The 25,965-nt window shown below is 56.2% G+C and overlaps 1 protein-coding gene, 2 long non-coding RNA genes and 6 other non-coding genes across 9 annotated transcripts; 3 read left to right on the top strand and 6 right to left on the bottom strand.

The window, feature by feature from the left end:
• Positions 1-567: 567 nt before the first annotated feature.
• Positions 568-25,793, bottom strand: LOC118502222. The gene is made up of 3 exons (XR_004904927.1): positions 25,496-25,793; positions 3,144-3,154; positions 568-583 (listed from the first exon to the last, which is right to left on the bottom strand). It is a non-coding gene; the product is annotated as an uncharacterized LOC118502222 (long non-coding RNA).
• Positions 1,806-3,792, bottom strand: ARL4D (ADP ribosylation factor like GTPase 4D). Its single transcript, XM_028520346.2, has 2 exons — positions 3,672-3,792; positions 1,806-3,091 (listed from the first exon to the last, which is right to left on the bottom strand). Exon 2 carries the CDS (start codon positions 2,994-2,996, stop codon positions 2,394-2,396), a length of 603 nt encoding a protein of 200 aa, XP_028376147.1. The 5' UTR covers positions 2,997-3,091; positions 3,672-3,792; the 3' UTR covers positions 1,806-2,393.
• On the bottom strand, positions 10,516-24,153 carry LOC118502223. Its single transcript, XR_004904928.1, has 3 exons — positions 24,139-24,153; positions 18,642-18,647; positions 10,516-11,977 (listed from the first exon to the last, which is right to left on the bottom strand). It is a non-coding gene; the product is annotated as an uncharacterized LOC118502223 (long non-coding RNA).
• Positions 12,468-12,658, top strand: LOC114504452. The gene has a single exon (XR_003685217.1). It is a non-coding gene; the product is annotated as a U2 spliceosomal RNA (small nuclear RNA).
• Positions 14,685-14,875, top strand: LOC114504454. The gene has a single exon (XR_003685219.1). It is a non-coding gene; the product is annotated as a U2 spliceosomal RNA (small nuclear RNA).
• On the top strand, positions 17,269-17,459 carry LOC114504456. Its single transcript, XR_003685221.1, has one exon. It is a non-coding gene; the product is annotated as a U2 spliceosomal RNA (small nuclear RNA).
• On the bottom strand, positions 20,728-20,918 carry LOC114504455. Its single transcript, XR_003685220.1, has one exon. It is a non-coding gene; the product is annotated as a U2 spliceosomal RNA (small nuclear RNA).
• On the bottom strand, positions 23,309-23,499 carry LOC114504453. The gene has a single exon (XR_003685218.1). It is a non-coding gene; the product is annotated as a U2 spliceosomal RNA (small nuclear RNA).
• On the bottom strand, positions 25,531-25,721 carry LOC114504451. Its single transcript, XR_003685216.1, has one exon. It is a non-coding gene; the product is annotated as a U2 spliceosomal RNA (small nuclear RNA).
• Positions 25,794-25,965: the final 172 nt, after the last annotated feature.

Here is a 25,965-nt window from a genome sequence, read left to right as displayed (position 1 = left end):
GCCCCAAAGCTCAACATGCAGAACACCTAGGCAGGACGGACCAAGGTAAGATTATTCTGAAGCTCCCCACCTATGCCAGCCAGAATGTAGCTTTCTAATTAGAATTCCCCAGTGCTCCCCTCTACCAGCACACCCTGCAAGGTAACTGGTTTCTCCATCACACTCTTAGGTGCGCCACTCCCCACCCCCACCTCCTGGTCAGGCCAGAGGGGTGTGGGGGAGAGCTGGGACACCCACTGGTCTTCCGTGCACCATGGCCCCCAGGCCTGGAGCCTGCCTGGGGGGAGCAGAACATGGTCCTAATTGGATAGGGAGGGGGCTTGGCAGAGCCAGAACCAAGAGCTGACACCTTGGAAGCCCCTCTGCTAGGGAGGGGGAAGGGCCTGTGGATGCACCCTCCCAAATCCAGAGACTTCAGTCCCCCAGAGGACCAGCAATGGAGAACGCACATGCCAGGTGGCCCCCAGCCTGTTCCTGGGTTGCAGAAGAGGACGCTGTAGCGAGGCCTGGGAGCCATGAGTCACAGGGCTGTGTAGAGGGGGGCAGGGCAGCACCTGTCCCCAGCAGAACCAGCCCAGCAGCTCTGTCAAGTAGGCACCCCGGGCACCCTTCCGGACCAATGCACACTCACCCTTGTCCTGGCAGCCTCGGCGGTGGGGGGTGGGGAGGGCAGGTAGCCAATCTGAACTGGCTGACTCGGCAGCAAAACTTGGCTTCTGCCAGCCTGGCTGGGAAGAAGCAAGTCCCTTGGGAAGCCCGCCACACCCCCCCCCCCCCCACCAGGATAGGGTTGCCAGCACCTCTCCCCCTCCCCCAGGTCCTTTCACCTCATTGTGGAGCGAGGAGGACCTGCTCTGGAGATCCCCCAACTGCACGAAGGCTGCGAGTGGCTGCGGGGCTGGGGGCTGGGAAGGATTGTGCTGGGTTTGTACTCATTACTCCCACCGGTTAGGAGGAGCTGATGGGTGTTACCTCAGACACAGCTGGCCCCGATGCTGGCGAGGAGGGGGCATGGGCACTCACTCGGGCCCTGGCAACGTTAGCATCTGACTGCCACTGCTGAGACCCTCGGCCTGTGCCCTCCCCCTCCTCTCCCAGAGGGCAGAGGGTGGCTGTCCAGCAGTCTTCACTCCCACCAGGCACAAACAGCTGCTACTACTGCCCCTCTCCTGGGAGTAGCTACCATTCCCAGAGCTTAGGAGAGTAATGGTTTAGTCACAGGGCCAGGCTGGCTCAGTCCAGCCCAGGCTTCCCCAGCACTAGGGTGCCGTTGCTGCCAGTAAGCACAGTCAGCAGGTTGAGCACCTGAGGTGGCTTTAGGCCAGGACAAAATTACTTTCCATCCTCACAGGAACACCCCCCCACCCCACCCCCACCCCCACCCAACAAAGGCTGAAAAAAAAAACAAAATCAGACCAATCCAAGTGGAGAATGGGACAGACCGGCTCTCTGAGGACTTAACCTAAGAAGGTATCCCCAAGGGCAAACACCTAGGAACTGCTCAGACCAGCACATTTTGTAGTTAAATCTGCAGGGACCAGCGTGTATGGTGGCAAGGAAGAGCCACGGGATGAGGGGAGGGGAGAAAAGTAGCAGAAAGGAGAACCGCCCCGCAAATAGCAGCGGTTAGCTGATCACTGGGGGGAGAAGTTCAACTCTAGTTTTTAGAAGAGGGCTTGCTTGGAAAATTCAGCTTCAAGAGAAACTGTTCTCACCATGGGACCCCAAACCCCACCCCTGCCCACAGAGAAATGGTGGACTCTGCCTGGGGCTAGGTAAGGAGGGAAGAAAATGCCAGACCAAGGTTAGAGGTATAGTATCATCAGTCTTTAATAATTTACAGATAAATGCTAAAAAATAGTTAATGATACAGAGGACATACATGGCTTATAAAATGACGGCTGTGGATCGACAAATGTGGGGAGGGGTTCTTGGCACTTTCACACAGACACAAAAATAAAGACTATTATGACCGGCATCCCTAGAAAAGCAGCCTGGGAGGGGCTCCCCAGTTGTGTGGGGGGGCAGGGGTGCAGAGACACTCTTGTTCATGTCCAATGCATTCTCTAAGCCACTTTCCTTGGATCCAAAACACATCTAACCAAAAGGCTGAAGAAAAATAAGAAACAAGGTTGAGGTAGATTTGCAGTCTGTACTGGGGCCTCCTCAATTCTGCAGCCCCTGCGTCTCCGGAGGTGAGGACCAGGGAGAGACGGGGCCCGTCTCACATCCCCTTCCCCAATGCCACACCAAAGCCGGACGCCCGGTGTGCTCCTCAGTCCTTCGCTTAGGTGGACAGGCCCTGCAGCCTGGGGCTGAGCGAGGGGCCACAGGCTCTGCCTGGCTGTCTAAGTATGCAGACCCCTACTGGTGAGGAGGGGACGGCCGGGGGGTCACCGTCTCTTCTTGCTTCCCCGGGACGCTTTCCTCCTCTTGAGAATCATCTCATACAGGCGCTCCAGGCCCGGCTGCAGACCCGCCCCGTCCACAGCGCTGCAGCCCTGCACGTGGGTGAGTGTGGCAGCAGCCAGCTCCCGGACTGCCAGCCTCTTCTCCACCTCGGAGGCGCTCAGTGCCCCGGGCTGATCCTGCTTGTTGGCCAGCACCAACACGGGCACGCCCTGGTTGTCTGATGCCCGGCTGATGCGGTGCAGCTCCACTTTCGCCTCCTCCAGCCGCTCCGCCTCGGCCGCGTCCACCACAAACACCAGCCCATCTGTCCGGCGGGTGTAGGAGCGCCACAGCGGTCGCAGCTTCTCCTGCCCACCCACATCCCACACTTGGAAGGTGATGCCTCGGGACCCTCCCAGGGGCACCCGGATCTTCTCCGTGTTGAAGCCTTTGGTGGGGACGCTCTGGACAAACTCCTTGAACTTGAGTCGGTAAAGGAGGGAGGTCTTTCCAGCTGAGTCCAGCCCGACGACCACGACGTGCAGGGCCTGGAACTGGGGCAAGAAGGAGGTGGTGGGTGCCATCTCTGTCAGGTGGTTCCCCATGGTGAGCTCCAGCTGAGGTGAGGGTCTTGGGGCTCACGTCAGAGTCGCGGAGGTGGCCTTGAAATTGCAGGGTCTGGGGACCACAGCTCGGCTATCTGAACAGGGAAGGTTCATGAGAGAGAAAAGGAGAAGAGGTTTAACAAACACGAAATGTGCAACTTCTTGATTTTTTTCCTAAATCAACCACCCATGCTTCCTTGTTAAAATTCCTTTTTTTTTTTTAAGCAGCTGCAGGTGTAACAAAGGCGCTCCCCTCTCCCCCAGGTCCTAACAAGGACGGTGAGACCTAAAGTAACCCCCGGTTCAGGGACGCTGAGGTGAGCGTGAGGCCTGGATCCCGCAGACCATCGGCATCCAGCGCCTCTTCTCCCACTTGCGGTGCGGCAACAGACGCCACGACCCCTATTCCCCGGGCGATAGTCCTCACGGGAAGGGGCAGGTTGGACAGCGCCCCTAAATTAAGATTCAGGGTGCAGGCGCTGAGACCGGAGATTGACGACGGCTCCCACACACCCTCCACATCCCCAGGCGGCTGGCACGCCCCTCCTTACTCCGCGACCCCTTTTTCCACCGCCCAGCCACCGTCCTCTGCCAGCCTTCCTCTCTGATGGCCCACTCCAACTCCCCAGGCCCCGCACCGGGGCCGCCTCAGCCCTTCTTGAACATCCCCGTTACCTCCGTCAGCGGCGTTCTCCTGCGCCCCTCCGGGACAGCCACCCGAAACGCCACGCCACACTCCAAGGCTGCTCCCAGCGCGCAGTCAGCGCCGAGCGGGCCGGAGCTCGGGCTTAAAAAAACACCCTTCCAGTGACGTCACGCGACGCAGGCCAATCAGCAGCCCCGCAGCGGTGGAGTGGGCGTGGAGATGTGCGCGCTGCAGCCCCGACCTCGCAGAGATGGGCGCCTGCTCAATCTTGGCCGTTTTAATTGATCTTTTCTACCATATTCTAATATTTGGTATTACACTTGAGAGTAATCAGGGATAGATAATGGAAGGGGCAGAAGGAATACGCGTGTGGCAGCGTCGAACGCGGAAGTAGAGTTTAATAATACCGCGTCTTCCTCCCCCAGGCGGAGTTTTCCACCCACGTGCAAAATTCCTCCGCCAGATTCTCCCCAGGGCTGCTGACAAGTCTTCCCCTTTATTTTTCCTAATTCAGTATTCAAATCTGTGTAAACCCGGAACCCCACGAAACAGTCTAAACCCGTTAGCCTTCTGGATTCTCACAACACCCCTGGAGGTAGGGATTGGTGTTGCTGGGTTTTACAGGTGAAGAAAGCTCAAAAGGATTCAATGACTGGTCCAAGGTTGCACATACGTAGTAAGAGGCTTAACAAGCACCTGTCTCAATCCAGTGCCTGGGCTCCTGACCACGGAACAATCTTTCATCGGTGAGGTTGTAGGGCCAAGCATCCCTTAGCTCCCCCCCCCCCAAAAAAAACAAACCCTTCAGTCGCTGGTCAGGTGTTGGCCCGCAAATCCCCTAAGGGCCTTCCTTTTTCCAATAGATAAAGATAGGATTCTTTCTTATCGACCTGATCCACAGGGTGTGCTCTGCAGGAACCAGAGAGAGGGTGGGGATACGGAGGGTGTGTGAGGCACGGGGCCTGGCCTCTGACTTCGTGTGCTCTCGTGAGGAGGACCAGGCTGGCCCCTGACAAGTGTGGACGAAAGGGGTTCTACCCAAAGTAACTTCACAGGGTGGTCTGATGGTAAATTCCGGTTCCTGACTGCAGCTCATGGCGAGCAGCCACACCCTACTACGAATGTAACTTTTCAGTGAAGGGTGTATCTCTTTCCCCTAAGCAAGCCCTGTCCAATGTTTTCATGGATCTTGGTTGATATACCTTTGAAACAAACTCAACATAACCTGTTAAATGTACTGTAATCCAGAAACTTTCAACCTTTTCACCACAGGGCACACATAAACTAATTACTAAAATTCTGTGGCACACCCAAAAATACATTTTGTCCGGATCTGACAAAAAGGTAGATATAATTTTGATTCATTCACACCTGATGCCTATTGTTGTGTTGGCGTCTGTCACTTTTGTTGTTGTTGTTGTTTTGTTTGTTTAACAATCTAAGGGGAAAGAGGTCGGTGCCCCTGATACGTAGTCAGGTGTTGCGTGTTTTAAAATTTCCTGTGGTGCCCTGGCTGCAATCCAATCCCTACCTTGCTTTCTCCCACCTCAGGAAATCGACCCTTCTTATTTCCCTGTTTAATTTGAAATGCATAACAGAAACTGCTACATCGTCATCATCTTGAGATTCTGAGATCTCGCATCCCAGCAACTGTCATCCATGTTGGCTCACAGAATCGCATAAAAATTCTCTACAGCTTTGGGTGTTTCTTTCGTCAACCCGGGGAACGCAGCGAGAGTGCAGAACAGAACATGTACTGGGCCTTTGTGAATCGTGACGTGTAGGACCTCAGAGAAGGGAGAGAAAGTGTCCAGTGACAGCTCCTGCAAGGGTTTCTACAAGTGAATTAGTCCTGTGTAGGACAGAGTAGGGGGGACTCAGGGTTGGGAGGCCCCTCCCCAGCCACTGCAAGCTGATCCGACCTGGGCATCCCTACAGAGGTGTCACAAAGGGGCAGAGCAGTGCGACCCACAGGATCACAGTGATAACAAGGTAAAACTGAAGGAGGAGAGGAAAATGAAATCATAACTCTAATATCTTCATTTGTGCTGGGTTGTTGCATTTATTATGTAACTCAGTATTAACTTTGTAAAGGCTGTATGTAAGGGACACTGGGAAAAGGGGAGGAGCCGCCATTGCTATAGCGAAGATGGTCTCGCCCTTCCCACCCACAAGCTCCCCATCTGTTTGGCACCAGCCTGCCTTCCCACCTCCTTCTTCCCCCCCCACCTCCCCTACAAAACTACCTGCTAGGTTGCCTCTAAGATGCTGGAAGCCTCCTTGAGTCCCTGAAGAGATTAAGACCTTAGAAAATTAGCTGGTTACCACCCCACTTGGGGGGTGGCTGATGGCTGCAGAGGCTAAGGCACAGCCGCAGGCGGAGCTGAGCGCACTGAGCTAGGAGAGGGGACGACAGAGCAGGCCGGGAGGTAGTGAGCCAGGCCCCCAGCGAGTGGCCACTGCCTGACAGGCTCTGGTCTTAGAACCTTGCATATGTTTCCTTTTTCAATGCACAACTCCACCCAAGAAATAAGTATGGTTGTTCTAAAAGGAAGAAACCAAAGCACAGAAAGGTTAGGTAATGTACTCAAGGTTATTCAGCTAAAAATTGGCCACACTTGGCTTTGAGCAAATGTTACAACGGCTTTGAAGCCAAAAACATACAGAAACAGAGAACTGAGAATGCGTCAATTGTCCTGTATTTCTTCAACAGTCTCTGGAGATTTCTTTCACATTCCTCCGGTACCTCCCCAGTCTCACACCCAAGAAAGAAATTGTCACCGGATTATCTGATAAAGGATCTGAAACCGGCAACCCCACCCCACCCTTCACCTTTTGTGTCTGCCAGGGAAGGTGTCTGTGAACAAATGGGAAGCAGGAGGTGGGGCCAGCGAGGGGTGAAGGAAGGGGCCCAGCCTGGCCAGGCAGCACCAGCCACCAGCCGGTAGACCCACCCCGGTCGCATCTCCCTTACATGGGAACTGCAGTCCCCACCCCCAGCCCTGACCCCCGGAAGCCTCCCTCCATCAGTGGCCATTTGCTGGCCTGGCGTCCTGCTCGGCAGCCCTTCCTCACCACGAGATCACAGCCTCAGGCCTGGTGCGCTGGGGGGTCGCTGTGAAAACAGTCGAACAGTTCTCTCTCCCCCTGGGTCGGGGGCTTCTCTGAGTCAGACATTCAAACGTGTACACTGAACATTTGTGTGTGGAGCACCTGCTGCAGGCAAGGCACCCGCCACTCTAGGCTCTGAGCCTGAGCATACAGCCCCATGGGGGGCAGATGGGGACCTGCCCTCGGAAAGGGTCCATTGTAGTGGGGAGTGGGCAGAGACAGCCCATGAACAAAGAAACTAATTCCAGGTGGCGATACCTGAAGCCAGCAAGGAAAAGAAAGCAGACACATGTATTGAAGAGTGACTGGGGGAAGGGGACTGCTTTGGATTTAGGGGGGACCCAGGCAGGCCTCTCCAGTAAGTAGCATTAGGACCCAGGTTTAAGTGACAAGGTGCCAAGTAAGAATTCTAGACAGGATAGACTGGTTGGGACGCCCCTGCGGGCTCCCCCACCTGGGTCAGATTCCAGCTGCGCAGTCACGCTCTTCCTCAGAGCTGTCCCCACCCTCCCACCCCCCATGACAAAGCCTTGAGCCCAGCAGCTAGTTTTCTCATCACAGCTCCGTCGAGCCCAACACCATGCCTGGCACACTGGGCGGTCAGGAGATCCTGCAAGGATTTGTGGATGCAGGAGGGAAGGAGTAACTATACTAGGGGTTCCCCCAGTAGGGGACCCAAAACCCGCCCCTGGTTCCCTGGTCTGGCGTCCTTGAGCCCTTGGGGGTTCCATTGATACTGGATTGAACATTCTTGGCAAGGTCTAAGAATTATTGGACAGGCAAGCCTTTACTGGGGAGGAGGGAATTCTTGGAGAAGAAAAACAGAGACTGGGGTGCGGGGGATGACTGTGGAGAGACAGGCCCCCTTCACAGCCTGTCAGGCTGAAACCCTGGGCGTCACCAGTTCTGCCCCTCACTGGTAGACTGGCCGGAAACGCCACTTTCCCCCTGGGATCCCGGTTCCCTCACCACGTAATAAGGGCCTTAGAGGATCCAGGTCCCTTCCCCATAATAGTCCATGCTCCCAAGTAGGGGAGGGGAGAGAATGCACGGAGCTCCCCTGGGAAGTGCTGAGGACATCCTTGCCCCCGCAGCACAGAACCCGAAGCAAGCGCTTGTCTGAGCGCACAAACCGAAGGACAGAGGTGGGCTGGGGGAGCCGATTCCAACCAGCAGCTGTCAGCTTGAGGACCACAAACACCCATTTTTCAAACCCCAGCTTAGTTTCCTCCAGAATAACATGGAGAAAACATAATCTACCTCTTAGAATGAGTGTGTGTGAGGGTGTGTGTGTAAAAGGGCCCCCTAGGTCCCCTGCTTCTCCCCTACCAGGGGGTCCTCTCAGAGGCAGCCCTTCCAAAACCAAGTCCCAGCACTCAGCCAAGGGCCGGAAAGCAGCAGACGCTGCCCCCTGGTGGACGTGCGTGCCACTGCCCGGTTCCCGAAGAAAAGTGGGGGAGCCGGAGGTTAGGCTGGGGAGGTTCCTTTGCCTCCTCCTGGAGTAGTCCCGTCAGACAGAGCCGTCATACACGTTGGGGTTGGGGATGGCAACTCCACTCTTTTCAAGTTTTTCTGTGGAGGCGAAATCAGATTTGAGTGAAGGCTATCTCAGCAGCAAGTCTAATTTCAATGACATTCCCCATACTTTTACCGAGGGCCTCATACCAGGCACAGGCAAGGCCAAGGCAGGAGGAGGCTGCAAGACAGGGAGGTTACGCAGAGAGAGCTCAGCGGCAGCCGTGTCGCAGTCTCCGTGTGCGGGGACGGATGTCCTGCATCCATCTGCAGGGGAGCCGGGCCCTCAAGGGCGGCCTTGGCTGGAGGAGGGGACGTGGGCGCTCAGCACGAAACGGCAGCAAGGAGCCCCGAGAGGGGGATAATGCCTGGGGAGCCAAGACGAGGGACCGGCAACAGCCAAGTCAGAGAGAGGCAGAGCCGGGAGGCAGGGGGCGAGCCCGGCCGGTGACCCCAGCCCTGGGCTGCTCCGGGCACTCAGGGCAGGGGCCGGTGCCCAGCGGCCTTCGCAGCTTCGCTCCGTCTTTACTGTCTGAGATTGCTCTGCGAAGTCACGGGTGTCGTCCTGCCCACAGCGAAAGCGCGCAGAGCCTCAGGCAGCCGTCCCCGGATTTGCGAGTCCATCAGGATCACCTGGAGGCCTTCACCAAACTCAGGTCGCTGCAGCTGGAAACGGCGCGTTTCTAACAAGTTCCCAGGTGATACGGATGCTGCCGGCCCGGGGCCGCACTCGGACCACCGCCCACCGGGAAGCTGTGTCCCAGCCCTGACTTCAGTCTTTCCCCGCGAGCACTTGGGCAAATGACTGTTATGTGATCCCAGCCTCGATCTCTTCCTCTGTAAAGTCTGACGATAATACCTACCTCTCAGGGCTTATTGGGAGAGTAAAATAAGGTAAAATAAGTGAAATACTCAGCAAAGGGCTTGGCATATACAAGCCTTCTATACCCGGTGGCTATTAGGATCATAGTAAATGAGCTAAGCTCAGCCAATCACAAAACAACATGGGCCCAGGGAGCCACTTGTGGGGTATCTGCCTCGGATCACACACAGAGGGACAGGTAACAGCTGACCACCCACCGCCATTGCTTTTCCAGCGCCCGTGGGGTGGAGCATCGCTCCTCAGCCTTTACTATGCACCCACCCCCCTGTGGACCTTATGAAGTGCAGATCCTGGTTCGGCAGGGGTCACGGACTGAGCTGTGTCCCACTGGAGTTCTGCAGCCTGCCCAGCTGGGGGATACATATGGGGGGGCGGGGGGGCAGGGAGAAAGGATAGGAAAAAATTATACCTCAGTGTAGTTATTACTTAACATTATATGTTAGCTTAGATGGATTTGGGCTCCATGAGGCCTCCCATCTTCTCAGTCGGAGGCTTCCGGATCAATAGACTTTTCCTTACTCCAACCCTCTGACGTTCTGAGTTCCGGCCTTTGGAAGTATCCACCCCGGCTGGGTGACCACCTCTCCTCTCCGCTGTTTTGCCAAGCTGGCCAGACCTGGCCCCTCCCCCTCATCCTGCCTGGTTCCGCCCAGTGGCCCCCTAATAGCTGCTTCTCTGAAGCGGTCTGACCTGGCATCATCGAGTCCCTCCAACGTTTACTGAGCACGTACTACACGCCAGGCACTGGGCTGGTATCGATGAGGTCACTGCACCGAATGAGCTCTGATTTCAGCGGGGGAGATAAAGGATTGCCCCCCCCCCCAACTCAGAACAAGCCCCTCACCGAACAGACACGAAGCTCCTCTCCGGCGGAGGGCCAAGGCCACACTGGACAGCCCGGGCATTTCTAGCCGCTGCCCTGCTAGTCGCCCAGCAACTTGCCTTTCTTCCGGGCAACTCCCCGCCAAGGGCTCCTTTCCGCAGGCCTGCCTGGCCGCGCAGCCCCGATGCCCTCCCACCTCAGGACCAACTGGTGCCTACAGAGGTGCCTTTCGGGGATGGTGCGCCCCTACCCCCACCCCTCCTGGGGCAGGAAAGAGCGGGCGTGGCCAGACAGCCGTGATCCCGCTGGGCAGAGGCTTCCCCAGCAGCCCTGTGAGCGGGGGATGCGGTTGCGCCGCAACCCGCAGAGGAATGGAGGCGCAGGGCGGAGGCCCCTCGCGGACAAGAGAGACCAGGTCACGCTCCCCTGTGCGACCCCGGGACGCACGCAGTGGCAGCCACAGAGCAGGTGCGAACCGAAGCATCGGTGGAAAGCAAAACGTTTTCTCGAAGCCGGGATATCGAAAGATTTTTTTTTTTTTAAGAAAAGCCCAGAACTCGGTCTAAAGATATACCTATCCGCACATGCACATTGAGGTATGGCGTCTTTGTATGACAGAGGTGGCATCTGAAACGGGGGAGGAGACCGGCCATCCCCTATAGACGCTGGGACAACTGGGTAGCCGCCCAGAAAAAAAAGGAAAGTCAGGCCTGCGCCCGAACTCACGTGCCAGGACCCCCACCCGTGCGCACCGCATCTCTGCGTATTCATCCATCCAGTCCTTCAACCAAAAAGGTCCCAAATATCGCGCATATGCCAGGCACCGTCCTCAGCACCGGGGATATACGCGTGCACAGACCAGGGCCCCCGCTGCGGAGCCCGCGCGCTATTAGGCTAAAAGGCAACAAACGAGTAAACCTCTAAAAACGTCAGGTGCCACGTGCCCTGGAGCAAAACACGCCAGGTGGCGGAGAAGAGGGGCCCCGCGGGGGGTGGGGGGCGCTGAGGGAAGACTGAGCGCGGGACTGTAGGCCAGCGGCCCACATCCTCCTTTTTTCTAGGTGCCGAGGCTGAGCTCCGGAGAGGCGACCGGCCCGCGGGATCTCCCTCCGTGTTCGGTTCTCACGGGCGTGTGCTGCGCGCGGGTCGGGTCTCGCTTTTCCTAGTAATGACGCCTACTAATTACTTTCTCCGCTCGTCCTCCCCAGTTTACAGACGCCCTACGCGAGGCCGAGGCGAGTAGTGGGTCACGGGGCTCCTGAGGTTCACAGGGGTGAGGGCCCGGGTCCTGCAAGTCTACGCTCTTAGCCTTAGCCTTAGCCGCCCCACCAGGCGGGGCGCGGTTCCCACAGCGGCTGGGCCGAGCCCGGCGCGGCAGGCTCAGCGGCACTCGTCTCTCCTGGGGGGCTGGACACACGCTCTCATTCATTCCCTCCCCCCCTCTGTGGCGGTGCCTTTTCTCCAGGCCCCACGCCGTGGGCTTCACGGGCGGGTTCCGCCGGCCCCACTAAGCAGCCGTGTGGTTCTGGGCAAGTCGCTTGACCCCTGGGTCTCCACGACTCCCTCTGCAGGTCCGCTGTGCGAGCCTGACACACAAGGGAAGCACTCGGCACAGAGCCCGGCCCCGAAGGACAAGTGTTTCCTATCGTATCGCCTACGGGCGACGCGAGGCAACACAGGCTCAGCTGTCTCAGTGTCACAGCCCTGACCCTGACACTCCCCTGGAACCTCGTCGGACACGAGGACCCACATTCCAGACGACTCAACCCAGGCGGCCTCGTGAACTCCATTTACGTTGTCTCCCACAAGGTAGGCATTAAAGGTTCCCACTTCTCAGCTGGGGACGCCAAGGCTCGGGGGGCGAAGGAGTTTTGCCCAAGTGGCCAGCCTACAGAGCAGGGCGTCCGGACGAGCAGGGAGGGAGTCAGCCCTCGCAGGGCCGGATCTCCGAAAATAACTTTTCTCTCTGCAGCCCCTGGCGGGCGAGGCCGGACAGGCGAGTCCTGGGGCTGGCTCGCTCCAGGCCCAGGGAGCCCTCTGGCCTTCACAGCGCTGGCCTGCCGGCTCCCTTCGGAGCTAGGACCTCTCTGCTCCGACTCCAGTCCACCGACCGCTCGGATCGCAGGCGCGGCAACCGCCTCGGTCCGGTCGTTTCGCGTGAGCTGCTTCCAAGGAAGAGCTCGGGCGCAGCCGAGTTTCCGCTCACGCGCACAGTGGTCGTCCCGAGGCGGGGGGAGCGGAGGAGATCGACCCGCACGGAAAAGGCGGGGCATGCAAATGAGCACGCGCCGGCAGTTTAGCCAGCGTGCCAAGCGGTTGTAAGAATTCACTCAAACACGTAGAGAATTGAAAAAAGTCCCCACAGGAGCTAATGTATTGTATGTGCATGTCAAGATACTAGGGAGATGCGGCTTCGCTTGAGGGCGACGTGGCTCACCGTGAGTTTAATAGGGGTGGCAGCAGGAGGGTGCCGGCGGGGTAGCGTTGTTCCTTATCGCTTCTCGGCCTTTTGGCTAAGATCAAGTGTAGTATCTGTTCTTATCAGTTTAATATCTGATACGTCCTCTATCCGAGGACATTATATTAAATGGATTTTTGGAGCTGGGAGATGGAATAGGAGCTTGCTCCGTCCACTCCGCGCATCGACCCGGTATTGCAGTACTTCCGGGAACGGTGCACCCCCTCGGGGGACAAAACTTACGGTGCTAATGGTAGACTCGTGGGGCTTTCACTTTCCCAAGGACTTTCGGGTTTTCGTCGTTCACTTGCCTCTTTCCGTGGGCTGGTGTGTGCTTGCAGGAGAAACTTACTTTTCTCTATTGCTGAGGGTCGGTTTGGGCTGCAAGCAACACGTTCGGGCGGGTGTTGGGGAAGAAAACAGAGGTCTTAAACATTGCTCACTCTGTTTCTGCGAGGGAGCTTTCACTTCTTGGCTAGACCAAGACTCCTTGCCCAACAACCCCGAGCAGAAAAAGGAACAGGTGAGCAAAGCGGCGGGGAGGACGGAGCTAAGTGAGCCGACATCGTTTGACTTGTGACACACGGGTCTGGGCAGAGACCGTGAGAGGGGGATCCTGAAGCGTGAAGCGACCGTCAAGTGCAGCTTTAAGCCCATTTCTCTGTGCTGTCTCTCACGCGTTCGTGCAAGGAGTATCAAGTGCCACGCAGGGGCGGAGCACTGTCCTTCCTAGGTGCTGTGGGATAGAGCAGCGAAATGCCTACCATCAGTGTGAGGAACAAACATTTGCGAACATGCTTCCATATCTCGGTGTCCGAGTCCGTGTCTATACCTGTGTATCTGTCTATGCCGTGTGGTGATTATGGGTGTCTGCGATTCCTTGGCAGCTGGGAGGAAAAGCCAGGTAAAGTGGGATGTGAGGCAGGAAGGGGAGGGGAAGAAGAGGAGGGAGACCGTTCACCTCATAGGCCAGGCCACGGAAATTGAGAGAATACTCGTTCCAGCGCTCGGCTCGGGGGTGCTGGCACTGGGAAGGGCTCGGGCAACACCTGCGATCGGGCTTTCTGTGCTGCAGGGTGAAATGACCGATTGGGTTTCAGTCTTACGTCCTCGATACCTTCTAGCTTTTCTGAGGTCAGATGTAGATGACACGACGCCCCCCAACTAAACCGAAGTCCTGTTAGGAAGGAGAACGGGAAAGGTAAGTGCTGACTGGGTAGCCGGCAGTCTTTGCCACGGAGGGGCACGCCCGGAGCACCCCCAGCATTCCCCTCACTCCTCTCTGGTGTCTTGCCACCCCTGGCCAGATTCCCCCCCCCCCCCCCCCCCCCCGGTTTCGGCCAGCAGCCTCCTAACTGGCCATCGTTTATTCACTCAAACGTTGACCGAGCACCTAGTATATACGCCCGGCACTGGGCTAGTGCTGGGATCTAGAGATAAGTACTGATGAAGCCCCCGCCCTCCGTGACCTCCGATTTCCGCGAGGGAGATAAAGGATTGCCCCCAAGGGGTGGTGAGTGGTGTACTTGTACTTGAATTACGCGCGGTCTGGGATGAAATACACGGGTGAGGAAGAGGGGGGGGCGGGAAACGACGTGCGGAGCCCAGGACATGGTTCACTCACAGAGGCACCGACAGACGACGGTGCCGGAGTTGGAGAGAACCCCTGCAACTGCCCTGCCGGGGTCTTCCCACAGGACACGCCCCCCTCCCAGACCTTTCGCTCCCCTGACTCACAATGAGCCTCTCATCCGACAGCGGACCAAATTGCACACGGTACAGTCTGGGCGTTGCTGGCGACTGTCTGGAGACTTGCCTGCCGGCTTTTTTTTCCTTCGGGAGAACTGTCTGCGCACAGCCCCTTTCTACAGGCCTCTCTTGCCGCCCAGCCCCAATCCCCTTAGGTTCTGTCCTTTCCGTTGGTACCAAAGGGGAGCTCGACCTCCCAGCTGAGGTTCAGAGGCGCGCCAGCCACCGAGTGGAAGAGTCGGCCCGCCGTAGCCACGCCTCCCGGTGGGCGGGCATGCAAATTAAATGGCGGTTCGCCGGAGAAGGACGGTGCAGCAACAGATACAAAATTTCTCTTTAAATGATAGAGAATTTAAAAATCGGCACAGAGTTTACTATCTGGTGATGCTATGGTGCTGCCAAAGAAGCAAAGGAAATGAGAGCTAGAGTGCCGGTGACCGAGCTCACCATGACTTAAGTAGGGGTGGCAGGACGAGGGTGCCGGCGGGGGGCGAGCAGCCGGCATCGCTTCTCGGCCTTTTGGCTAAGATCAAGTGTAGTATCTGTTCTTATCAGTTTAATATCTGATACGTCCTCTATCCGAGGACAATATATTAAATGGATTTTTGGAGCTGGGAGATGGAATAGGGGCTTGCTCCGTCCACTCCGCGCATCGACCCGGTATTGCAGTACTTCCGGGAACGGTGCACCCCCTCGGGGGACAAAACCGACTGTCCCAAAAAGTAGGAGTTGTTGGCAGTTCCTGGGCCTTCCTGGACTGCACTGTGGCTGTTGTTCGGGGAGAATTATTATTGGTTCCTGTTGGGTTCTCACCTGCCCGAGTGAGTTGAGAGCAAGGGGGTGTTGAGTGTGTGTCTGGCCTTTGCAATCGCTTGCCTCAGCTGTCGTTTGAGTGCCTGGGAAGTCAGTCTTGTCTCTGCCCTTAGAAAGGGCCAAAGTGCCCCCTGCCCTCACAGTAGTGTGCTTGATTTGGGGAGGCCTGGCTCCTGTAGCTGTAGCTGCGTCGTTGGAAGCCACGGAGCCGCATGGGGGAGAGTAGAGGGAGCATTAAATTCAATTGGGTTGGGTTGGGTTGGGTTGGGTTGGGTTGGGTTGGGTTGGGTTGGGTTGAATTGGGGGGGGGGGGGAGGGGAGGGAGTTATGTATGTATCCCTCTGTCCCGCGCCTCCGCCCCTAACTTTCCTTGCCCCCTGCCCCCTGCCCCCGGCCTTCCGCCCTATGGGTCTCCTTCTGCCCTTTACTGCGGGCTCTTGGTGAGCACTGAAACAACCCTGCTTGGGGCCCCCGCCAGCGTAAGGTCCGCAGGCTGCGGGAGAAGTGCCCCCGGAACTGGGGCTCTTGGCCTGGGTTGTGGTGGGGTGCCAGCTGCAGTCCCGTCCAGCGATCTGCCACATGCGGAGGGCATCGGCGGGGCACGGCCTGGGTCTTGTCTAGGGCCATCAAGCAGATGCGGTCGGCCATCTTGGTGGCATACCTCCCAACCGCGACTGTACGCATCCGCGGCCATGAGCCTGCTCACATGTCTCATCCACCCCCTGGTGTCTCAGCCACCAGGACCAATCTCATCACACCCCATCCCAGGTAAAAGCAGGTAGCTCGGCTGCCCTTGTCGATGAGTGCGCACTGCCTGACTTTGGGCCTCGATTGATTGATTGATTGATTGATTGATTTTTACATATTTTTTACTTTTAGAGGGAGGGAGAGAAACAGCCATGCATGTTGCCGCACACACACCCCTCACTGGGGATCCGGCATGCAAGCCAGGCATGTGCCCTGACTGGGAATCGAACCGGTGACCCTTTGGTTCCCAGGCCAGCACTCAATCCACTGAGCCATACCCGCCAGGGTGGGCCTCTGATTTAGATGACGTCCATCCGGTCCCTCCCGGTAGCCCTGACCTCACTCTGCACCACCCCTACAGTCCAGGACAATGAGGCCCCACCGATTGATAGGGAAGGGGAAGCCATTACTCCAGATCGACGGCAGCGTTGAGCCACCTTGGCTGCATGCGTCGGCATCTCCTGGCGGCCCATTGAGATCGTGGTGGTGTCCGGCTGTGTCCGGTGACACAGCACCGGAACTCCAGTCGCCGGGACCTGGCCCAAGCGGGCGCACCTCAGAGCTCTCCAGGGGCCTTGGGGCTCTCCAGGGTGTCCAGTGAAGACGCCGCCGCCTCAGGGCTGCTTACTCTGGGCCCACGCCAGTCTTCACACCGCACTGGCTTCGTGTTAACACACCGTGGGCACACAGTCCCGAGGGGAGGCCTTTGGGCCCGTGTGGACCTATGTGGAGGGCAAGTCCCCCTACCTTCCTGCTTGTGTTTCCCCTCTGCAGTACCACGTACACCCCCTGCCCACCAAATTTGTTGGGGATGTCGAGACCGATGACTGCACACGCACCAAGAGGGCTTGGAAGGTGTGTGACCCAGCACGGGGCTTTCCGGGGGCGGGGGCAGATTTGACAGTGGCCTGAGAGCCAGGAGCAGAGCCCACGCTGGTGTCTCCCGGGAGGTGAGCGGAGGTCCTGGAGCAAGGCGCTCTCAGCAGCTTGCCCAGCTGTAGGGCGGGAGGGGAAGAGGAAGAGGGGAGGCTGCAAAGCTGTCAGCAGTCAAACGTCCCCACGAAGTCAGTCAGACTCTTACCACACCTGCGAGCTGCTTTCTCCTCTGGGAAACGGGGAAATGGGAGGCACTTTCCTCGGCCACGGTACCTCTGTGTGACCCTGCCTCTCACGATGGACCGTCAACCAACTCCGCTGCATCAGAGTCTGAAGGCCGACCCGCCCCCTCTTGGAACCACAGGTGGTGGGGAGGGTGGAGTCTGCCGAGTAGGCCACGCCTCCTGGGGGCAAAAGGCGGGGCATGCAGATCAGGAATGGCTGTTCTGCGCTGGAATGAGGGACCTGCCAGGGATGTAGGATTTCTGGTTAAAAACGTAGAGTGCAAGGAAGTCTGCACAAGAGTCTGGTGACATCCACAGTCCTGTGGGCGGCGCGAAGAAATCAGGCACGGAGTGAGGGTTAGGGTTCTCACCGTGAGTTGAATATGCGGGACGCTAGGAGGGTGCCCGCGGGGCCGGAGCAGCCGGCATCGCTTCTCGGCCTTTTGGCTAAGATCAAGTGTAGTATCTGTTCTTATCAGTTTAATATCTGATACGTCCTCTATCCGAGGACATTATATTAAATGGATTTTTGGAGCTGGGAGATGGAATAGGGGCTTGCTCCGTCCACTCCGCGCATCGACCCGGTATTGCAGTACTTCCGGGAACGGTGCACCCCCTCGGGGGAATAAGTTGTTGTCCAATGTCAGCTTTCCGTGGGGTTAAACAGTGACTTCTTTCCTCGCTGTGGCTGGGGGAACTGGTGAGAGGGGGAGGGGAGCCTTAACCTTGCCCAGCACACCCTCCTAAGCTGTGCAGTGTGTCTGAATCCTCTCCAGCGTCGGCAGGGGCAGGGAGAGGAGGCGAGCTGTAGCCCCATCTGTTTCAGCAGATACTTCTTCCAGAGCCGTTAGTTACTCAACACAAGCATACGAATTACAGGCTCTTGGCCTAACATGAGGTTTTGAAAATCCATAGAAGTCATTACTTTGTGCTGTTTTACAACAGCCAAGACACTCGGACAACGTGCGCGAACCTCGAGGGCACTGTGCTAACTGAAATACCCCAGACAGAGACGCTACGGTCAACTCCTCATCTTCAAGGTCTAGGAGTCTTGGAAGCCTCACTGGAAATTCCTTCTGGGACCTGGCTGGGTAGCTCTGTTGTTACAGCATGGTCCTCAAGCTGGTGGGTGGTCCTGGTCAGGCACATACAAGAAGCAATCAATCAATCAATCAATCAATCATTCTATAAGTAAGTGCAACAACAAGCCAGGACTGATGTGTGTTTTTAATACATGGTCATGTTGTGTTGAGAATGTTACCTCTCCTTTGAGCTTCCTCCTACTCATAATTTCAGCATAACCACAAGGAAAACATCAGACAGATCCAAAATTAAAAACATCCTGCCCTGGCCCTGGCCGAGGCTCAGTAGACAGAGCACCAGCGACCCTTTGGTTGATTCCCAGTCTGGGTACATGACTAGCCAGATTCGCCCCGGGAGCCATGTGTTGCAGTACAAGGTCATAGCTGCCTCTGGCATAGTTGCCAGGCTGAGCCAGGAGGGGAGAGCAAAGCAGCCAAGAGACTAGGAGACTTTATAGAAAGATGGAGGACTCAGGCTATGACAAAGCCAAGGGGTGAGGGTCTTTCTGCCCCTTCTCTGAAGACCCCTAAGTCCTTCCCTGATGGTCCATCAGACTGTGCCTGCCTTAGGTTGCCCTCCACCCCCAGGGTCTTACCCGTCATCGGCTAACCAGTCATCCGCCCAAGCCAAGCAGGGGGAAGTGAGGGAGGCAGCCCCTGCCTCAGAGCCACAATGTTCTGCCTCCTTTAGTGGCTCATGTCCCCAAGGCCTTTTCACTCAGCCCTAGCTGTCCCTGAAAGGCTACAGTCCCTGAAACCAGGCAGGACAGCTCCCAACAGCAGTGGAAAGAGTTGCTTCAAGGATACTGATTACTGCCAATTTTTCAGTAAAAACCCCGGCCCTGGCTGGTATGGCTCCAAGGACTGGCCAGTCGATTCTCAGTCAGGGCACATGCTGAGTTCTGGGCCATGTCCCCTGGTTGGTGGCTTACAGAAGGTAACAATTGATGTATCTTTTGCACAGTGATGCTTCTCTCCCTCTGTCTCCTCCCCTTCCCCTCTCTCTGAACATACATATCAAAAGGAAATAATTTCAAGGTATAAAACAGCTTTGTGTACAGAGGTTCTCTTCCAGGCTATCAGAAATGTCTTGGTAAGTATTGATATAATGTTACATAACCACTAAATAGTAGTTATGAAAACATTATGGTATGAACCTAATTGTAAATGCATATAGGAAATTGTTTTGGAAAAATGTATCAAAAAGAATTTGAAAATAGGAATGGTGACTAATCCCAGACTGGGGAATATGGAATTTTTAGAGAGAGGGGAAGGGAAAGAAAGAGAAATATCAATGGTGTTTGCCTCTCACATGGCCCCACTGGGGATCTGGGCTGCAACCCAGGTATGTGCCCTGACTGGGAATCGAACCAGTGACACCAGCCAGGCAGGACTATGGATTTTTTAAAACTTAAGTAGGGACTTAATTTTTGGGTACTTGCCAAAATAGCACCATGAAGAATTTGAGCTTGCAAAACGGGTCATGCTGAGGTTTTTTAAATATATATATTTTAAAGATTTTATTTATTTATTTTAGAGAGAGGGTAAGGGAGAGAGAAAGAGAGGGAGAGAAACATGGTGTGTGGTTGCCTCTCACTCACCTCCACCAGGGATTGAACCGATGACCCCTTGGTTCACAGGCACAAACTCAATGCACTGACCGATACATCAGGGCGACACTCTAATCCACCACCTGGCCAGGGCCACTTACATTTAAAAACAAAACAAAACAAAACACACACAAAAATGTGTGACTTTAAATGTTTGATAGCACATTACTTCTAGTTGCCACGTGTCCTTAGGCTACTCTGTGTGGTGATAGTTTCTCAAACTTTTTTGTTTCTTTTGACTTTGCATGACCTTTACAGTATTGAGGAATACTAAAGACATTTCATAGGATGTTTTTATTTTATTTTAGATTGTATTTATCTACTTTTAGAGAGAGAGAGGAAGTGAGGGAGAGAAACATCAATCTGAGGTTGCCTCTCATGTGTCCCCTACTGGGCATGTACCCAGACTGGGAATCAACCAAAGGGTCGCTGGTGCTCTGTCTACTGAGCCTCGGCCAGGGCCAGGGCAGGATGTTTTTAATTTTGGATCTGTCTGATGTTTTCCTTGTGGTTATGCTGAAATTATGAGTAGGAGGAAGCTCAAAGGAGAGGTAACATTCTCAACACAACATGACCATGTATTAAAAACACACATCAGTCCTGGCTTGTTGTTGCACTTACTTATAGAATGATTGATTGATTGATTGATTGATTGCTTCTTGTATGTGCCTGACCAGGACCACCCACCAGCTTGAGGACCATGCTGTAACAACAGAGCTACCCAGCCAGGTCCCAGAAGGAATTTCCAGTGAGGCTTCCAAGACTCCTAGACCTTGAAGATGAGGAGTTGACCGTAGCGTCTCTGTCTGGGGTATTTCAGTTAGCACAGTGCCCTCGAGGTTCGCGCACGTTGTCCGAGTGTCTTGGCTGTTGTAAAACAGCACAAAGTAATGACTTCTATGGATTTTCAAAACCTCATGTTAGGCCAAGAGCCTGTAATTCGTATGCTTGTGTTGAGTAACTAACGGCTCTGGAAGAAGTATCTGCTGAAACAGATGGGGCTACAGCTCGCCTCCTCTCCCTGCCCCTGCCGACGCTGGAGAGGATTCAGACACACTGCACAGCTTAGGAGGGTGTGCTGGGCAAGGTTAAGGCTCCCCTCCCCCTCTCACCAGTTCCCCCAGCCACAGCGAGGAAAGAAGTCACTGTTTAACCCCACGGAAAGCTGACATTGGACAACAACTTATTCCCCCGAGGGGGTGCACCGTTCCCGGAAGTACTGCAATACCGGGTCGATGCGCGGAGTGGACGGAGCAAGCCCCTATTCCATCTCCCAGCTCCAAAAATCCATTTAATATAATGTCCTCGGATAGAGGACGTATCAGATATTAAACTGATAAGAACAGATACTACACTTGATCTTAGCCAAAAGGCCGAGAAGCGATGCCGGCTGCTCCGGCCCCGCGGGCACCCTCCTAGCGTCCCGCATATTCAACTCACGGTGAGAACCCTAACCCTCACTCCGTGCCTGATTTCTTCGCGCCGCCCACAGGACTGTGGATGTCACCAGACTCTTGTGCAGACTTCCTTGCACTCTACGTTTTTAACCAGAAATCCTACATCCCTGGCAGGTCCCTCATTCCAGCGCAGAACAGCCATTCCTGATCTGCATGCCCCGCCTTTTGCCCCCAGGAGGCGTGGCCTACTCGGCAGACTCCACCCTCCCCACCACCTGTGGTTCCAAGAGGGGGCGGGTCGGCCTTCAGACTCTGATGCAGCGGAGTTGGTTGACGGTCCATCGTGAGAGGCAGGGTCACACAGAGGTACCGTGGCCGAGGAAAGTGCCTCCCATTTCCCCGTTTCCCAGAGGAGAAAGCAGCTCGCAGGTGTGGTAAGAGTCTGACTGACTTCGTGGGGACGTTTGACTGCTGACAGCTTTGCAGCCTCCCCTCTTCCTCTTCCCCTCCCGCCCTACAGCTGGGCAAGCTGCTGAGAGCGCCTTGCTCCAGGACCTCCGCTCACCTCCCGGGAGACACCAGCGTGGGCTCTGCTCCTGGCTCTCAGGCCACTGTCAAATCTGCCCCCGCCCCCGGAAAGCCCCGTGCTGGGTCACACACCTTCCAAGCCCTCTTGGTGCGTGTGCAGTCATCGGTCTCGACATCCCCAACAAATTTGGTGGGCAGGGGGTGTACGTGGTACTGCAGAGGGGAAACACAAGCAGGAAGGTAGGGGGACTTGCCCTCCACATAGGTCCACACGGGCCCAAAGGCCTCCCCTCGGGACTGTGTGCCCACGGTGTGTTAACACGAAGCCAGTGCGGTGTGAAGACTGGCGTGGGCCCAGAGTAAGCAGCCCTGAGGCGGCGGCGTCTTCACTGGACACCCTGGAGAGCCCCAAGGCCCCTGGAGAGCTCTGAGGTGCGCCCGCTTGGGCCAGGTCCCGGCGACTGGAGTTCCGGTGCTGTGTCACCGGACACAGCCGGACACCACCACGATCTCAATGGGCCGCCAGGAGATGCCGACGCATGCAGCCAAGGTGGCTCAACGCTGCCGTCGATCTGGAGTAATGGCTTCCCCTTCCCTATCAATCGGTGGGGCCTCATTGTCCTGGACTGTAGGGGTGGTGCAGAGTGAGGTCAGGGCTACCGGGAGGGACCGGATGGACGTCATCTAAATCAGAGGCCCACCCTGGCGGGTATGGCTCAGTGGATTGAGTGCTGGCCTGGGAACCAAAGGGTCACCGGTTCGATTCCCAGTCAGGGCACATGCCTGGCTTGCATGCCGGATCCCCAGTGAGGGGTGTGTGTGCGGCAACATGCATGGCTGTTTCTCTCCCTCCCTCTAAAAGTAAAAAATATGTAAAAATCAATCAATCAATCAATCAATCAATCGAGGCCCAAAGTCAGGCAGTGCGCACTCATCGACAAGGGCAGCCGAGCTACCTGCTTTTACCTGGGATGGGGTGTGATGAGATTGGTCCTGGTGGCTGAGACACCAGGGGGTGGATGAGACATGTGAGCAGGCTCATGGCCGCGGATGCGTACAGTCGCGGTTGGGAGGTATGCCACCAAGATGGCCGACCGCATCTGCTTGATGGCCCTAGACAAGACCCAGGCCGTGCCCCGCCGATGCCCTCCGCATGTGGCAGATCGCTGGACGGGACTGCAGCTGGCACCCCACCACAACCCAGGCCAAGAGCCCCAGTTCCGGGGGCACTTCTCCCGCAGCCTGCGGACCTTACGCTGGCGGGGGCCCCAAGCAGGGTTGTTTCAGTGCTCACCAAGAGCCCGCAGTAAAGGGCAGAAGGAGACCCATAGGGCGGAAGGCCGGGGGCAGGGGGCAGGGGGCAAGGAAAGTTAGGGGCGGAGGCGCGGGACAGAGGGATACATACATAACTCCCTCCCCCCCCCCCCCCCCCCCAATTCAACCCAACCCAACCCAACCCAACCCAACCCAACCCAACCCAACCCAATTGAATTTAATGCTCCCTCTACTCTCCCCCATGCGGCTCCGTGGCTTCCAACGACGCAGCTACAGCTACAGGAGCCAGGCCTCCCCAAATCAAGCACACTACTGTGAGGGCAGGGGGCACTTTGGCCCTTTCTAAGGGCAGAGACAAGACTGACTTCCCAGGCACTCAAACGACAGCTGAGGCAAGCGATTGCAAAAGGCCAGACACACACTCAACACCCCCTTGCTCTCAACTCACTCGGGCAGGTGAGAACCCAACAGGAACCAATAATAATTCTCCCCGAACAACAGCCACAGTGCAGTCCAGGAAGGCCCAGGAACTGCCAACAACTCCTACTTTTTGGGACAGTCGGTTTTGTCCCCCGAGGGGGTGCACCGTTCCCGGAAGTACTGCAATACCGGGTCGATGCGCGGAGTGGACGGAGCAAGCCCCTATTCCATCTCCCAGCTCCAAAAATCCATTTAATATATTGTCCTCGGATAGAGGACGTATCAGATATTAAACTGATAAGAACAGATACTACACTTGATCTTAGCCAAAAGGCCGAGAAGCGATGCCGGCTGCTCGCCCCCCGCCGGCACCCTCGTCCTGCCACCCCTACTTAAGTCATGGTGAGCTCGGTCACCGGCACTCTAGCTCTCATTTCCTTTGCTTCTTTGGCAGCACCATAGCATCACCAGATAGTAAACTCTGTGCCGATTTTTAAATTCTCTATCATTTAAAGAGAAATTTTGTATCTGTTGCTGCACCGTCCTTCTCCGGCGAACCGCCATTTAATTTGCATGCCCGCCCACCGGGAGGCGTGGCTACGGCGGGCCGACTCTTCCACTCGGTGGCTGGCGCGCCTCTGAACCTCAGCTGGGAGGTCGAGCTCCCCTTTGGTACCAACGGAAAGGACAGAACCTAAGGGGATTGGGGCTGGGCGGCAAGAGAGGCCTGTAGAAAGGGGCTGTGCGCAGACAGTTCTCCCGAAGGAAAAAAAAGCCGGCAGGCAAGTCTCCAGACAGTCGCCAGCAACGCCCAGACTGTACCGTGTGCAATTTGGTCCGCTGTCGGATGAGAGGCTCATTGTGAGTCAGGGGAGCGAAAGGTCTGGGAGGGGGGCGTGTCCTGTGGGAAGACCCCGGCAGGGCAGTTGCAGGGGTTCTCTCCAACTCCGGCACCGTCGTCTGTCGGTTGCCTCTGTGAGTGAACCATGTCCTGGGCTCCGCACGTCGTTTCCCGCCCCCCCCTCTTCCTCACCCGTGTATTTCATCCCAGACCGCGCGTAATTCAAGTACAAGTACACCACTCACCACCCCTTGGGGGCAATCCTTTATCTCCCTCGCGGAAATCGGAGGTCACGGAGGGCGGGGGCTTCATCAGTACTTATCTCTAGATCCCAGCACTAGCCCAGTGCCGGGCGTATATACTAGGTGCTCGGTCAACGTTTGAGTGAATAAACGATGGCCAGTTAGGAGGCTGCTGGCCGAAACCGGGGGGGGGGGGGGGGGGGGGAATCTGGCCAGGGGTGGCAAGACACCAGAGAGGAGTGAGGGGAATGCTGGGGGTGCTCCGGGCGTGCCCCTCCGTGGCAAAGACTGCCGGCTACCCAGTCAGCACTTACCTTTCCCGTTCTCCTTCCTAACAGGACTTCGGTTTAGTTGGGGGGCGTCGTGTCATCTACATCTGACCTCAGAAAAGCTAGAAGGTATCGAGGACGTAAGACTGAAACCCAATCGGTCATTTCACCCTGCAGCACAGAAAGCCCGATCGCAGGTGTTGCCCGAGCCCTTCCCAGTGCCAGCACCCCCGAGCCGAGCGCTGGTGGAACGAGTATTCTCTCAATTTCCGTGGCCTGGCCTATGAGGTGAACGGTCTCCCTCCTCTTCTTCCCCTCCCCTTCCTGCCTCACATCCCACTTTACCTGGCTTTTCCTCCCAGCTGCCAAGGAATCGCAGACACCCATAATCACCACACGGCATAGACAGATACACAGGTATAGACACGGACTCGGACACCGAGATATGGAAGCATGTTCGCAAATGTTTGTTCCTCACACTGATGGTAGGCATTTCGCTGCTCTATCCCACAGCACCTAGGAAGGACAGTGCTCCGCCCCTGCGTGGCACTTGATACTCCTTGCACGAACGCGTGAGAGACAGCACAGAGAAATGGGCTTAAAGCTGCACTTGACGGTCGCTTCACGCTTCAGGATCCCCCTCTCACGGTCTCTGCCCAGACCCGTGTGTCACAAGTCAAACGATGTCGGCTCACTTAGCTCCGTCCTCCCCGCCGCTTTGCTCACCTGTTCCTTTTTCTGCTCGGGGTTGTTGGGCAAGGAGTCTTGGTCTAGCCAAGAAGTGAAAGCTCCCTCGCAGAAAACAGAGTGAGCAATGTTTAAGACCTCTGTTTTCTTCCCCAACACCCCCGCCCGAACGTGTTGCTTGCAGCCCAAACCGACCCTCAGCAATAGAGAAAAGTAAGTTTCTCCTGCAAGCACACACCAGCCCACGGAAAGAGGCAAGTGAACGACGAAAACCCGAAAGTCCTTGGAAAGTGAAAGCCCCACGAGTCTACTATTAGCACCGTAAGTTTTGTCCCCCGAGGGGGTGCACCGTTCCCGGAAGTACTGCAATACCGGGTCGATGCGCGGAGTGGACGGAGCAAGCTCCTATTCCATCTCCCAGCTCCAAAAATCCATTTAATATAATGTCCTCGGATAGAGGACGTATCAGATATTAAACTGATAAGAACAGATACTACACTTGATCTTAGCCAAAAGGCCGAGAAGCGATAAGGAACAACGCTACCCCGCCGGCACCCTCCTGCTGCCACCCCTATTAAACTCACGGTGAGCCACGTCGCCCTCAAGCGAAGCCGCATCTCCCTAGTATCTTGACATGCACATACAATACATTAGCTCCTGTGGGGACTTTTTTCAATTCTCTACGTGTTTGAGTGAATTCTTACAACCGCTTGGCACGCTGGCTAAACTGCCGGCGCGTGCTCATTTGCATGCCCCGCCTTTTCCGTGCGGGT

Source organism: Phyllostomus discolor, chromosome 8 (assembly GCF_004126475.2).
Source record: "Phyllostomus discolor isolate MPI-MPIP mPhyDis1 chromosome 8, mPhyDis1.pri.v3, whole genome shotgun sequence".
NCBI classification, from domain to species: Eukaryota; Metazoa; Chordata; class Mammalia; order Chiroptera; family Phyllostomidae; genus Phyllostomus; species Phyllostomus discolor.
Note: the sequence above shows the minus strand (reverse complement) of the source record. Positions and strands in the feature narration are given on the sequence as shown.

Coding starts and splice junctions, on each gene's coding strand:
- ARL4D (XM_028520346.2), bottom strand. CDS start 2,996: ATGGGGAACCACCTGACAGAGATGGCACCCACCACCTCCTTCTTGCCC.